Source organism: Malurus melanocephalus, unplaced genomic scaffold (assembly GCF_030028575.1).
Source record: "Malurus melanocephalus ecotype Western Australia unplaced genomic scaffold, MMel_1.1 scaffold_1003, whole genome shotgun sequence".
Lineage (NCBI taxonomy): Eukaryota > Metazoa > Chordata > Aves > Passeriformes > Maluridae > Malurus > Malurus melanocephalus.
Window position 1 is genome coordinate 14,123 of NW_026624235.1, and position 16,362 is coordinate 30,484.

Here is a 16,362-nt window from a genome sequence, read left to right on the forward strand (position 1 = left end):
AACTGGTACTAACAGGACACCAGAATGCCATGGGGAAGGGCTTGCTTCCACAGGGTTTCCAGCTAAGAGAAGCCACTGGATTTCATCCCAGCCTTGACTCAAAGTCTTCCCACAGTCTGTAAAGACATTCTGCAGCAAATAGTCATGTATTATTTAATGCAGTAGCACTAGTAGAGAAGGGTTAACAGAACGTGTGTTCTCTCTCAGCCACCATGCTTCTCAAAATCTGAATAAAGAGCATCAGGAAACTCCACCAGCTGTCAGCTGGAAGAGATGTAGGAAAGCATCAGAAATTACAATTATAGTTTCCCTCTCCCAGGTAGATGAAGAGAACCAATCCATAGCAAATAGAGGGAACACAAGAAACTGGTTTTTACTTCTGGTTCTTTCAGGTTCAGACATAAGCCCAAGTTTGTGCCTGACCTAACACACAGACCACCCCTCCCGCCCCCCTCAAAATATCAATGAAGAATCAACAAATGGCTTCAACAAAAGAAAGCACACAATGAGAAAAGTTTTCACTGTCCTTGTTACATTTGAAAGTGAGACTTCAAAAGTGTTGTGAAGAAGAGTATACAGCTAACATTTCTAACAGGGATACATTTCTGTCACCCCATGTGGAAAGAATACAACAGAACAGGAAGTAGTTTGTGTTTATTCATGTGAAAACAGCAACACACCATAGAAGAGGGTTCAGAATAATCTCTTCATTAGGCATCCCTTCCACTTAAAAACTTTCCTGAAACCTCCCCATAGCTTTTAATGATCAAATACAGAAAACAGAATTAGGAAGAAACCCCCAGTGTTGTACCGCACATCTTCTGAGACTACAAATGTCAATATGTGGGCAATGTTCTGATATTACACAACTTGTAGGACTGGGGCAACTAYGCAAGCTGTACACACCTGTAATTACAAATCAAGCAGAAGAGACAGGAAAGAAGTTGCATTCACTTTCTAGTGCAAGTCTACAATAATCACACAGACAGAACAACATTTATTAACAGGAATGGAACAAGTCCACACATGAATAAGAAAAGATCATAAATAATACAGTTGTAAAAAAGATTGAAAATCTCAGACTGAGGTAGTCAAGACTGTGCAATATGGGTTTTTGTACAGAGTACCTGTACAGCAGTTTCTCAAAAGCAGAAGTTTACCAGGAGAAATGTGGCTGGCTRGTGGGGTGGGCATGGATTCTCAGGGGGATGACTTCCATTAAGAAATTAAATAAAATCAGCTAGTGATATATACAGTATTTTCAGTTGGAAGGACCACTAATCAGCATCTTAGCCAAGAATTCTATTCTACTTTGACTTCTGATCACTTAATCCTGACAGAAGTCAGCACCCATTTTTCCCCAAGCAGAATGATTTTGGTGGTATGTACAACATTCTCTTTTCTGAATTCACAACCAGATTAAAGTAAAACAGGGGAAGAAAATGCTTTGAAGAAACACAGACATTTTAAACAAAAACAATCATTTTTCTAAATGGTTTTATTTACATTTTTCATATACAAGTATGTCAAATGATACATTCTGACTAGTATCCACACCAGTGTGAATTACATGGATTAAAGATACTGATGTATTGCATATGATGAAATGCAAAACAATCAACCCTAAACTGTGGTACCACCCCCATGAATCCTCATACAGCATCTGGTTTGTTACCAAGGCATCTAAAATTCAAAGTGTCCACATGAAATAGAAGTTATCTAAATGAATGTATYGTGTTGCAGTTCTTTAGGACAAGCAATAACACAGGAGTCTTACTTGCAAAATTCGCAAGAAAAAAATATGTATTAACAGCCAAACCTTTTACATGCATATTTATCAGTTTTGTATTTACTATTTCTAGATTTGGGCTATTTGTCACAACTGTCCTTCTGGTTATTTCTATGTCTTTAATTATGGCAACCTTTTAACCCCTACTAGCAACAATTCAACCAGGAAATAATACCCGACACTCGATAAAAAAGATAAAAGGTGTGATGTGAACTGGCCTGAAGCATTCAGGACAATTACAGAGGAAAGCTTCCATTCAGAGTAACTGGAATTAAAAATTCCTAGGATCATTAAAAAATGTTGCAAATACATTAACGCAGTTTAATAAATGTGCCTAAGAGGATTTTCAGCCTGGTGATTTCTAAAATGAAATTAGCAGAGAAGAAAGTGACAACTTCAAATGTTTGCTTCAGAACTACTGAAATATTTAAGACACTGGTAAAGTAAATGTTCTGTCATGTGCATGAAAAGCATTATCAGGTCTTTCCATAGCTAAAAGATGYTTCAAACAGTCAAAGTGACAAAGGAAATAGTAACAGACAGCTGGGCCTATGGGATCAGAGGGTATTTAATTGGAATTTATTTTCACATTTCTGTAGCACCTTTTAGCCAGGTGCCAAAAGCACTTTAATCACTAGAACAGCCTCACAACAACCCTGTGAGGTAGGCAGGTATCTGTTTAATAACAGAAAACAGGTTAAATAACTTACCCAAGAAGACACAGCACATCAGCAGAGCAGGCTAGAGTCCAGATTGTATGATCTATGAATTTAACATTATGCACACGTGGCACTGATTTACATACTCCTTTACACAGCTGTGAAAGAGGCACTGCGGTGTGAATTGAGTCAAGTTTTCTGAGAGGAGATTTTTCCAAGAAAGGTATCAAGAGAAAAATGTACTTTAAGCAACTAGAGAAAACAAGAGTSTGGGAACAGCAAGACTACTATTCCATTTCCTGAATTTTAAGAATGCAGAATAGCAAGTTAACTACTTTACTTGCTTTAATATATATCAAACCCAAAACTCTTACTTAGATGTTCAAATACTATGACCCAAAAACAGTCGTGAACTGGAAGTTGTTTCATCCAAYTATGTTWTTTCTAAGTCCTGCAATTCTYCTCTGAAGGTCAGAAGAAATAAGARMTAGTGCAAGAAYCAAAACCTTTTCATCAATTTAAACCTTAATAATGTAATTCCCATTAACAAACTGTCAAAGCAGGCTCTTCCTAATTAATCTCCATGTTCTACTGACTGTCTAACCAGTCACAATATAGACAGCAGAGCATATAAATCAGTGCTTGGCATATAAAATACTAACATGAAGTATTTGGTTACTTCAGCAAGGTCTGTGTATCAATTGCAGTGAGCTGCATCATACTCTAAGCTGAACACTGCTTTTTTACACTGTATTCCACTAGGGAACACAAAATGCACAAAAAGGAAAACAGTGAGCTGAACAAACACAGCCATAAAACCAAGAAYAAATCACAGCAGTAAGGCCTGCACTTAGAAGTTATACATTAAAAAATGAACTGGATATGCAGTTTTTGTTCAGATACTTTATAAACTACTGAAGACTGGAAGTGATTAAAGAGAACACCTCTGTCAAGTTAGGCAAAGGGGAATTTAGAGACTCCTAACAACTTCATCAAGAGCACAGCTGTTAAAGGGCTAATTTATTTTTCGTAAAGCCATTTTCATAACCCTCCCCCTGGCTCATCTTCCAATAATACACCAGGTATTATTAACTAGGTAATATTATTCAGCTCTGATTTATGTTTTTTAGAGGGCAAAATTCTCTAGTGAAAGACAACCCACCAGAAAAGATCCCCCACTTTCTGTCTTTCTGTGATGCAAAGAGAAATGTTAAAGAGTGAAAGTGCTTGTTTTGACAGCAGAGGAAATGCAGGTAACAGATGACTGAATTTTCAGATTTCARTGACGCAGTAAAAGTAAACCAAAAGCAATGCTGGAAATCTACCACAGGTTTATTTTACCAAGTCATGGCTAGAAAGTTACACCCTTCTGAACAGTCCCAGAAAAGTCTTCTAGCAGGAGGACACTACTAAAATTACCAAGGAAAAAAGCTTTTAGAAAATACTTTCCCTACACTCCTTGTACATCTTAAGGCTGCAATAAAAGATGCCTGAATGCAATTCCTCTACCTCAGGCAGCCTACAAAAATTGACTTAAGTCTTAATTTAACCACAGTGTTAAAAGAACATTTGATAAAGCATTTTGATTTGAATTCACCCAGATGRATTGTACATATGATACGCAATTGAAGCCAACACTGACAAAGGTGCCCAGTTGTATGAGCCTATGTTTTTTTTAGAAAGTAATTTGGAAATAAGCTATTTCAACTTATAGCTATATATGTTCACATATGCTTAAGAGAAGCAGAGAAAAGCATATTGCTTTGTTGGTAAATTGGCTACCATGAGAGTTGTAGTATGTTACTGGAACCAGGATAGAAAAGCTGAAAATTAAGCCATAACTGGGATTAAAAAAATTTGGCTGGTAAGATGAAAGATAAATTTCTGAAAATTACCGTCTTACATTTCTTTCAAACATAACCCTCTTCAGCTGTAACCTCTAACAGAACGCTACAGCTCCTATTTTTCCATTGTTTTGAACATCAGAATCATATACTTCATTTCTCTAATACTGGAAGTGTATTAATAAGCAGACACTCAAGAACTAGTGATGGTTGCACCAATTCTTTCCCCCTCAGATTTACCTCGTGTTACATGGTTACCATAAGTGCTGACCTGCTGATGTGCCTTCCTTGAGGGAGCAGGTAAAATATTACACCCTAGACTGTTACAAGCGTTGCCACTGTTAATGTATCTAAATAGTCTTAGATTAGAAATTATTAAAAGATATTGATTCGGGGAGGTAATGTCTGTCAGTTCATCTCTTAATGCAGTTTAAGATACAAAGCTTTACAATGGTATCAGGTCTTTCTGCTGAAGGATGTACAGTACAGAACTGGCTTTCTGAGATGCCCTTACTCAACWCTTAGATTTGAGGCATGGGAAAGATAAAGGTTTTTAAAAGGCACAGGAATCAGGTACTTCAATGTAATTCTGAAATTAGATTAGATTCTGACGACTACAACCTGTAGCAAACATTTCAGGGTACAAGAGGCTAATAGATTTGGCTGTAGGGAAAAGAAAGGAAAAATATGTAGRAAAAAGGAAAAATACATACTCGTATATTTGCAATCTCCCAAACAGGAATAACCACTAACATTCGAATTACTTCTACAAACTGCTGGAAACAAGATAGTGAAAACTCTATATACTTAATTTGGTAAGATTCAATTTAGATGGCATCATTTTGTACACTAGCATCTTATTATAAACTGCAATATAAAAATTTCTGTTCGATTCCCATGATCCAAATTTTCCTTATCTTCAAAATTTACTGCCAGACATGTCTGGATATGTAATTTAATGTAAAATAAGATATTACTATGCAATGAAATTCCACATAAAAATGGAAGAAAAAGAGAGCTAGCTCATTTCTCATCTACAGAAYACAGGTCCCCAGCTCTGAAGTTCAGCACATAGAAAATCTGTCTCAAGAAAAATGTGCAGCTAGAAGATGCCCACAGAAACCATGTGTATTAACATTAAATAACAGCTACAGAGAAGAATCAAAACAAAATGAACACCGCCGCCCCCTCACCATGATTATAAGGGAATTTATCATGGCATGTCATGAAAGGCAGTTTAACTGACCAATGCACTTAGTGATAAGTCTTACCCATTTATGTAAACAATCACAATTTGGTTGGGATTTTTAAAAGCTAATGAGTTGTGCTAATACATTTTCATTCCAGAAATTAGCTTCCACCCCCACACCCTCTCTGCAAACACTTTTCACAGCAACACTCAATTTCCTAAGAAAGCAAAAAAATAAAAGAACCAAATTTTCAGAGAAAATCACTCAAGTAAGTTTGTATGTGTAAATAAAAAAAAAAAGTCCTCTAAGTAAATGACACRGGAGGCAATAAATTGACACGACAAGCAAATAAAAGGCTAAAGCACTCCAATACCATTGAAACAGTTTTAATGTTGTTGCAATTCCATAATGCAACAATCATCAACTCATAAAAGACCCAATATTTTAGAATTCATTTTAATCATTCCTTTGTACCTATTTTACAAAATAAAGGCAAGGCATATTAAAAACCCCCTTTCCCCTAGATATTATGTGCCTATCTTATTCATGCTTATAAAAATAGAAACTTAAAATCCTATTAAATGTTATATAAGAAAAAATGTAAAAATATTAACCTCTGCTTCAATGTACAGTTTCCAGAATCTGCCAGAACTGGGGAACTGGGCAACAAGGCGTTCATAGGTCTTCCGTGCTTTGTCTATAGGCTGATTCTAAAAATTGAAAATCAAAACAGCATTTACAATATTATGATTTATGTAAATGAATATGCTGATTTTACTCCAGAACCAAATAGTGTGAGTGGACCATAGATAAGGAAATGTAATCCTATATCACTAAACCTGTGCCTCTCGAATGAGAATGCTCCAAGCGTCAAGGTCATATGGATTTTCTTCAAGTTTCTTTTCAGCTTTCTTCACTTTTTCTGGGACATATTCAGCAGTCTAGAAAAATTAAAAAGAAGACATAAGAGATCACAAGCAGTGTTTGAAAAGTTCTGTCCCACCTACACAGTCAAGCTAAAGATAACATTCTGACAGYGTAACATTGCAGAGCTCAGTTTTTAAGACGGAGTTACTAAATTGAAATTCATCCGGAAAACGAGTTTTCCCAGGAAGATAATACCCTCTTAGCACAAGTTCAACATGTTATGAAGATCAACCAAGATGTTAGACTAAACAAATTCAAGGTTTCTAAACATGAGAACAAATTCGACAGAAAATTTACTGCACTCTGAATTTTAAACATTTTTACCTGCCTGGAACTTCTAAGATGCAAAAAGTAAATTCAGACCAGTATTTCTATTACAGAGCTCAGGCAAGCAAATCCAGGTTACTGCAGGAGTCATTCTGCATATGGAAAACAGCAAGTATTTGGTATCACATGTTTAACAAGAAAACCAGGAGATTATAGTTGTAGCAGAAAGAGATACTCACTATACAAGCACAATATCTTTGTTAACTTTCTGATCTCTCGAGCCTACAGGAAGATGCCTTCCTGTAGATTTGGCACTAAAACCACCTTTTTTTAAACACTCAGACATTCCTATGGGAGTTTAAAAGTTTTTTTGAAGCTAAAAGCTTTACCAAATTGAATACACATATAGTTACTATTATAGTATAGGTTTAAGTGTTCTTTCAAACACTGCTGGAAATAACTKGCTTTAGGATTTTTTTCCTAGATCTAACATTGTTAACACAAAGTAGAATAAAAAATTATAGTCTGGAGATCACAGACACTTAAAATACATGCTTGTTACAATGCTAAATGATCCAGTTCATGATTAAGCATGAAATATTGCTCTGACCTGTACTCCAAACAATTTATTCACKAACTTTGCAAACCTGTCTCCTTTTTAGGAGGTAATACCAATATAAAAATCACAACTACCTTCTTATCTTTGTGAGATGTAACAACAGTAACCCTTAATGCATTACTGTAAGACCCTGCTGATGAAATTTTACAATATCACTATACAACTACTGTTAGAACATTCATCTCTAATGTAGAGTACAATGTGACTGATTAACTGTGCAAAAAATATAAAAAAAAATCTCCGTCATTTGCTGAAAGATAACTTAAAGGAATTTATTTTAATTCTTCATATTGGGTCTAGGTCACAGAATCCCAGCATGGGGCAGGCTGGAAGGGATCACAGTGGATCACCTAATTCAGCCTCCAGGCCCAAGCAGGGCCAGCCCAGAGCACAGTACACGGGTCAATGCATCCTTCTGAAGCTGAAAAAAGAAAAACAGCACAGAGAGAACCAACACTCCTCTCTTTCAAAGGTACCATTASCCATTATAAAGCAAAACAGAAGGTAAATAGACTAGTTCTGAATAGCCTTCAGCATTACCAATTTTTGTGCCAGCCCTACTAGCAGAATATAATTCAAAGCATATCCCTTTACACATGTTTTTAAAATAAAACTACTTACAAAATGGACAGATGACAATGTTGCAGAACTGTTAAATGGTCATGTAGTGGCAGATATGCATTAAAGGGAAAAGAAAAAAAAAACAGTATGCTGGGCCTTATAGGAGTTTAAAGACCATTATGCTACTTGATTCACTTTTCAAACMATTCTTAACATTAATTGCTGAGTGCAAAGCACTGKAGCTTGGAARGCACACAACAAGCCATTATAAAACYAATGTGATTTTAAAAAATCAGATTAAAAATCTGTAGCTGAAAGGTGTCAGCTCAAAAGTAGCAAATTTATAAATTGCCATATGAATAGTTTAACATCCCTAAGTCCATCAAAATTCTGATTCTGTAATACCAGGTTCAACTGATACAAGCTTCACAGATGTAAAATAGTATAAAATGAATTAGTGGTTTYATTTCTTCCCAAATGATATGCATAAACAGATTTCACCTTACAGAAACAGCACTGAAGCTGAAATTTCCAAAGTTTAAAGATTGTTTTTGTAAGCTACTCCTACAGGTGACCCAAAGCTGAAATGCTKCTTATTCAAGAAAGCAAATTCAAATACAATATCAGTGCTAAGCACTGCTTCTCACTACAATCATCCCAGTGAAATCTACTTATCTCAAATACATTGATCTGGACACAATTAGATAGAAATGCCTGTCAGATGGACCATTAATRTCTGCTGCAATAAAAAGGATCCCACCATACAAAAAGACAAAGTCCTGCACTCTAAGTACTGACTTTTAAACAACATCAAGTAGAATAGGCCCCAGAACTACCTTTCAACTATTATAGCAGTATTTTAGTTGTATTATCTCAAACCTTTCCATGCRACAAAAAAATAAACATTTCACTGCAGTGTCAGCGGAATTAAGACGGCTAAGAATTTAATTTMACCTATGCAGATACAGGGTCATAAACTCAGAAAGACTGAAACAGCTCAGGGRAAAACAGACGGGGATAAATGCGCAACCACAGCAATCCTAATTTAATTTTGCCTATTTGATACGTGACTCAATCTGTGCAAAGAGCACAATGAAATGTCCATTTTTAATTGGAAAACAGAAAAGCTACTGATTTCCAAAGTTGGCMAATATTCACTTAGCAGTAGGAGATAACGTTCTCCGTGCAGTTTTACAAGACAAATTATAGGRACCCTACAGAATTGAAAATAACTCTGATCACAGTTTTAAACTGGACTGCCTGGACTTGCTTATACCTTACACCGTATTTAAGAAAACACTCAACTTCCTACAGTCAGGACTTTCTGTCCCTCTCATCTCCAGCRAAGATAAAAGCCATCTACATTTCAGGGACACACTGCCCTGCAAGCAAATCAGCATCCTGGCTCTACCTGAGCAAAAATAAAGCCTCATCTTCACAAATAATCACTCCTAACATTCTGAAGGAATCAACACTTAGGATTTCCAGTCTRGACCGTATGTGAACAAACAGCCATTTTGAGGACTAACGTGTACTGCAAGCACACAGCAAAAGGGAACAAAGAGCTTGACTTTTAACCTAACCCAACTACAGCCARAAGACATTTGATCTTAGTTTTGAGAACTCTGTGTTAACTGCACTTTGTGTTTAGAGCTGCTGTTATCACAGTTCAAGGGCATACAGCTTTTGATTATGTGTTTTTCATTATACTGCTTGCAAAAGAGCCAATATCCAAAACTGTGAACATTTAATTCTTGGGTGTTCACTGCCATTACCCTGCACCTAGATAAGCATTTTCAGATAAGCTCATCCTGTAACAAGCCAGTTCAGGGAGTTAAATTCAGCAGAAAAATAATCCTATTAGAAAAGTGATTAACTTTCTAATGGTTCAAGCCCTTGGTTTAAAGATCAGAAGGGATGCAGAATAAAGGATACAAAACTATTCAGGACTGACCCCATCTTAGATCAGCTTTACTAACACCAAACAACCTAATCAGATMCTGGCTTTTAGCTTTTCTTTATGTAATCTAAAAATTGTATTGCAAGGAAATATTGCAGACAGACTGTAAACCACTCTTTTTCTTCTGCTTTGGTTAACTCTCTTCAGTAGATCTTTAGAAAATAAGGATCCTATCCCATAAAAAACTCCCTCAAGGTCAAGGAATTATTTRAGCACTTAGGGTTTCTACAAGTGTTTACATTATTACCAACTGGCCTACTTCACAACTTCCCTTCTATTATTTATACACYGACAAATAGCAATAGATTTTGAGTTTCACAGACACTAAAAATATAAAAATATCTTTCCAAAATCTAAGGAGATCTAGAACCAAATTTTCTAGGAAGAAATCTAGGAGCTCCTTCCTGTAAAAAACATAACCTGTACAATATCCACTTCTGAATTCATAAAAGTATGTCTGAGGGAACAAAACCAGAAGAAATAAAGTTGATTTTTAGTATCTGCTTATTTATCAATCACCACCAAGGGAACAGTCTTGGTTTATACCACACTCCTAAAAGCAACAGTTTCTGAAGGCCTCTTGAAWGGACCTTCATGACTCCAAAATGTCTAAGAAAGCACCTAAACACCTTTCAGTTACTGGCACCACTAAACAAATCCAATTGCTTACAGCATCCTCCTGTTTCCACAAAAGTATCTTCTGCAGTGAAAAGGAAAYGTATTTAAAATAGCTGTTATATCTATGAAGCGGCCAGCTTAAGCTGCTTTAAAAACTACCACTGATTATGAAATAAGAACTGCCACAAACAAGACATATCGGCTCTTGTATACATTTTAAATATGCTACATGCAGCTGAACAAGCACTGTTAGTTGTCCAGTTTAAATTTACATGTTGGTTTCACCTAATGCTTTTTTTCTTTAAAGTTTATTTATAGCTGCATGTGCACAGAGCAAGTTTTAAAATCCTTCCCTTGGTAACACATCCCTTCACTGGGGGAACTGTAGTTTCAGTTTATCAATCTTTGCACTAAGTTTTAGATTAGTAATGRTTACAATTTTTTCCTCATAGGACTATTTCCCAAATGTTGGGACTGACAGATTTTTTCACTTTAACTGCTTACTGGCATACCTGGAACTTACTGACTCTGGAAATACACCTAAATTATAATTTGTTTACAACTGTGTAAAAATTGGYATTAAACCACTATTACCAACTCAAAAGCCCTCTTTCATCAACACCTGTAATCATTTCATCTACTTTTAAAGAGATTTCTCTAAAATGATTCCTCCTGAGATGTTAAACCCACACAATCCGACAAGAAAAATCTGCTTTCAGCACTGCATTCCGTGACATCTATTTTTAAAATGTTAAACTAAAGTTAACTACAACATTTACTATTGTATTTCACATGCAGAAACTTTCATGATGTACCACATCAAACAGACACAAGACAAAGAGAGGAAGGAATCAAAAGGGACAAAAGTACCACCAAGAAGCCAGAACAAACTGTCTTTGYGGTATTTTCTATAGYCACAGAGACAATACAGACATCTTTTTTTCCACAGCTCAGTCTTAGACCAGATCCATATTCATGTAACGTAAAAAATGCATCACAGACTGGGGTATGTATCTTAGAAACAGCTCCAGGAACCAGGAAATGCAAGTTTTAAACTTTAAAAGATTAGAAGACAATTAATGCAGGGGTAAAGCAAATGTTACATGGTCTTCAGATTAAGTTGATTCCTGGCAAGCACATTTTAAGTGAGGGGAAAAAAGGGGTTGTGCCATGGTACAAACAAGTGGAGAGAACAAGSAATTTAAGTCTTGTTAAAGAGCACATGAAACGACCACCACAACTGAAATGAAACTAGATGTGTACATTAAGGACAAGAAAAATGTAAAGACATGCACAGGTGCAAGCCTGGGCTCTTTGTAACCCTTACACGTTAGGCAGAAAAGGGCTTGTCAGGGAATTTTCTGGCAAACAGTGTCAGRTGCAGCCTTTCAGTCTACAAAAGTGCATTCCTATTATACAGMGCTAAATGTATGGTATTCCAGAAACTGACCCTGGAAATTCTGGTTTGTTAAACATCATGGAGCTTTGCCAAAAGTCTGGCAGGGGCCTAACMGATTTTAAGTCCTCACACGGTTCAACTGGTTCTGTAGGATTAATTTGGTCCAACATAGTTAACAGGCTGCATCGTATTTCTTTGTCCTCCTGCTCCAGTCTGTTCTACAGTAACATAAGAAGGAGACAACCTACATAACACAGATTAGGCTCCTGATCCACACAGCAAAGCAGTGCAAGCATTCCCRCAGCTAAGCTTGGCCTAAAGGCAGTAAAGCCACATTTCCACTGCACTGCACCAGGTACAACAAAGCCCCCCAAAGCCCACCTATGTCTAAAACCTTACTTTWATCCTCCCTCTCTTCCTACAATTCAACATTGCACTCTGCTCATCCTTTCTACACTAKAGAGCTCTGTACTTGCTGCAAACAGCATGACAATTTGTTATGCACCTRGCTGCTTTTTGGCAGTCCTTTTGGGAAGCAAGATGCAGACCACCCCCTGCAAGAGAATGGGTCAAAGTGGTAAGATCACTGACTCGTCAAAGATTTCTCCCCTGCATCATGCACTACCACAGTTACACCTTAGGCACAGCTCAGATGTGAATTAACTGTGCAGTCCCCTCTTTGCACCGATCCCTATGACCACCAATGAAAACGGCACACAAAACCTCAGAGCTGGTTGCAGGAGCAACAGATGAAACCTGAAACAGGAAAGGCAGCTGCAATCCAACCTCTGCCCAGCTTCAGTTTCCTACAGTAAGACAGACTGAGAACTTTCAGAACACTGCATGCTAAGTTAGAGGCCCTTCAGGCAGCACTAGTTTAAGTCTGGAGCAGCTGCAGTGTGGGAAGGGAATAGGCCCAACTGCCCTAATCACGAGGTCCTGAAGTTCCTCCCTCCAGGGACACTGGATTTAGATCCCTCATGCCATGCTAGACAACAATCAGGCTCACGGAAGGAACCTCTCTGGCTACACCATGGCATGAGTGGGAGCTTCTGTGCTGAGAACTTATGCAGTGTTGCTAAAGACACTGGGATCTAATTATGGCCTACAGCAACATTRGGAGTCAGAAGGCTGCCAGGTGAGAAAAAAAGCTATTATTGAAACTGAAGAAAACTGATGGAAGGGAGGCAACCTTAACAAAATTAGAGACTTCTAGGAAATCAGAAGCCCTCATTAGGAGGATAGAGCAGTAAAAATAAAAATAAAAAAAAAATTAACCCAACCAATAAGAGCTTTTTTTAAAACCGGAATGGCACCCAACATGAACACAGTCATCACAATGGGCAAAAAAGATGAACCTTGGTATGGATCAAAGCCCAAGTGACAGGTTAAGCTACATGCCTTACATGAGCTGCAAATAACAGTTTACAGGTTTTTGAATGCTAAACCCCTGAGACATGGCATAGCAATATYACAACTGCTGCTTTTACTTCAGTAGTAACCCAAGCTTTTGCTTATCCAATTCCCTTTGAAAAAGACAGTAAAGTCTGAAGTCAGCATGGCTGAAGTTAAACAGTAACATTTTACAAGCYATAGAAACACACGTTACTTTGATAAACAGCCAGATTATGCTATGAAACATCTTTTTTTTTAAATTATCTTGGAATGGGGAGATTAAATCTGGAACATACTACACACCAGGATTAGTAAAATTTTGCTGTAGCAYATTCTTACTTCTTTGTAGCCATCTATCTCGTGATGAAGGGAACCATTCTGAAGAGTCTCTTGCTCAAACATACTTCAAGTACACTTAACAGCCTGATCAGCATGGAGCCACAGGGAAATTTGGGAAATTTTCCCAGTGAGGCAGAAACTTGGTATTTTATATTCTGACATTATCTTTCCTATACCCACCTCATCCACCAAAATTGTGATCTTATAAAATATACAGCACCTTTTAGGGGTACAGGCTCAGACACACAGAAATTAACAGTTTTGTAAGAAACTAACATTCTACAAAGAAAAAACTATTTAAATATGCATTAAGRCATCAGCTTGATTTTAAGTATTTCTAAAGGCTACACTGGCCACCRAGACACATAAATGATTAATCACTCTCCCCTCGATCAGGATTTTCATCCCCACCCCTCCAATTAATACCGATACATAATCCCAACCACTAAAAAAAGCAGTTTTGGAGAAACTCTGCCTGTAAGTCAGAGATGGTTCACAGYACTATCAGATTAAAAAAGGTGAAATACAACACTCTGGTGGCACCTCCATACAAATGAAGAGGCTATGCCAATAAACACTTTAGTCTATTAAAAATACCCAAGCCAAACTCCACTGAAACTGCAGTTATTTCACAAAATAACAGCATTATTAAGGTTGGAAGGGACCTCTGGAGATCACCTAGTCCAACCCCCCTGCCCAGCAAGGTCTCTTGTGGCAGTAAATTACACAAGAATGAGTCCAGGTGGGTTCTGAATGTGTCCTGAGAGGGARACTCCACGCCCTCCMTGGGCAGCTGTTCACCCTAAACGTAAAGTTCTTCCTCATGTTGAGGTGGCACTTTTAGCGTTTTAGTTTCGTTCCCTACTCAACGGAATACATGCTGTATCACAAACAAGACCCTTTTTCAAATAAACGCATCTTTATTGTTTCTAGTTTAACGATTAAGTGTTTTTTAATAATACTTTATTCTGGAATCAGACGGTGTCGTTAAAGAAGCCTCATCCATAGAACGCCTGAGTTCAGCCAACGCTCACTTTACGTAACACCGCAAACTGTCACTATAAACAGCTTGTACGGGTTGCAGTTTTCTTCCCGAGTGCGTTGCGTTCAGCCACTCCGAACAAACGAGACCACGAACGGCTCCGCTGGGCGAGGCGTCCATTGTCCACCTCGCCCTGAGCCAGGAAGGCGATGGCCGAGCGAACCGGAGCTCCTGGGGTGTCACCGCCTGGGCAGGGGCGGCTCCGCTCGGGAACAGGACACACGCAGCTCTTTCCGAGGGACGGGAAGGGGCAAAGAAGCCCTGCCGAGCTCAGGGCCCGGAGCAGACCCGCGCTGCCCTCAGCCCTCACCACACGCCCGCCCTCGCCGAGCCCACACCGCACCGCTCCCGTCGGGGCGCGGCTTAAGCGCTCACCCTGCCCCCGCTCACCTGGTCGCCGGCGGTTCCCTCTCCGGACATGGCGCGTTAAAACCGGGCTGGGGCGCGGGGCCCCGAGCGGGTTAAAACCCCTTTAAAAAAGCTCCTCCGGCCGCAGCCGCCGCACCCCGACCCGGCAGCGAGAGCAGCAAAATGGCGGCGGCACCTCCGGCCCGGGGGCGGGGGAGTGGGGCTGGCGGGAGGAAGTGCGTCATCGCGGCGCGCGGGGGCGGCCGGAAGTGGCCTCAGCAGCGCGCTGAGGGCGAGAGGCGGTGCGCGGGAGGTGCTTCTTGTTCCCGTTCCTCTTCCTTTCCTTTTCCCTCCCCTTTTCCTGTCCTTTCCTTCCCTTTCCGCATTGTGGGGGCAGAGCTCGCTCCCCGGAGCTCCTCCTGCGTGGCTCCCATCCCACACTGGCAGATGAAGCCACGGGGCCCGGCTTCGTGGGGTGGCCTCGGGAGCCGCCGTAGCTGCGCTTATGGCAATCATGAGAATCGCGGCGTTGTTGTTCGCTCTCTTCGTCAGTCCTCGTGTCCTGCGGGACGGAAGAAGCTGGAGGGATTTGGTGATTTACAGGGGCACCTCGCCCGCGTTTTGCCCTCGATGGCTGCCAGGCCCAGAGTCCTCCCTTCACGTCACAAGAGCTCTTGTTAATCGAGGCAAGTTCAAAACACAGTCTAAAAGTTCGGGGTCACAAAAGATCTCAAAGACACAGAAGGCAGTTCCCCCTAAGGCTACTTAATTTTATTTACAAAATACCCATCCGCCTGGCCATGAGAAAAGGGCCTTGAATCAGTCGCTGCAGAGAAACTGTTATAACAAAAAAAATGGAAAATGCTTGGCAGATACCAAAGTGACTTAACTACCTTCACAACAGCAGTGTAAGTGTACTTAAAATTGTGTGATGCAGTCATATTTATGCAGAAATACATGAATTAACTCAGTGTTAGTACTCCRGGTTCCTTTCTGCCTCATCTTCCAAAAGTCACTTTGTTAAACCGCAGATTTTGTTTCTTCAGATGTGAAATATAAGCATGTCTATCAGTCTGTCTTGGTAGATCAGTTGTCCTATCCTTGAAAAACAGTCGCTTTGTGATACAAGCCTGATTTTTTGTTTCTTACAGGCTRTYTCATATCACAAMMRRMYYYYYTTTKRAAAWWWTTAARRAAWWAAMMMMWWMYYYTYTWAAAAAAMSTGCMGTTTTCCASYTMATTCTTGTAAYRTTTTTTCATTTTGTATCYAGGAACTAATTYCTATARAGWGRTTGCTTGAAGCARTRTTGGYGAAAYTTCTGATTAGACAATACTTGTGTTATTCCAGGACTGCAGAGTGTCAGGTCTGTTTTTGGTCTGATTTAAATTTTTTTCTAGTTCTTCA

General features: G+C 39.0%; 1 protein-coding gene across 2 annotated transcripts in view; it reads right to left on the bottom strand.

Moving 5' to 3' along the window:
- Window positions 1-15,192, bottom strand: part of LOC130585923 (cleavage stimulation factor subunit 3-like) — a 28,130-nt gene extending 12,938 nt beyond the window's left edge. The window contains exons 1-3 of one of the 2 annotated variants that reach the window (XM_057386602.1): window positions 15,000-15,192; window positions 6,322-6,423; window positions 6,097-6,192 (exon numbers count right to left, since the gene is read on the bottom strand). In XM_057386602.1, the coding sequence (XP_057242585.1) occupies window positions 6,097-6,192; window positions 6,322-6,423; window positions 15,000-15,029 (228 nt within the window). In that variant the 5' untranslated portion in view covers window positions 15,030-15,192. Of the gene's footprint in view, window positions 1-6,096; window positions 6,424-14,999 lie in introns of those variants that run through there. The other variant, XM_057386603.1, reaches the window with a different exon arrangement.
- Window positions 15,193-16,362: the final 1,170 nt, after the last annotated feature.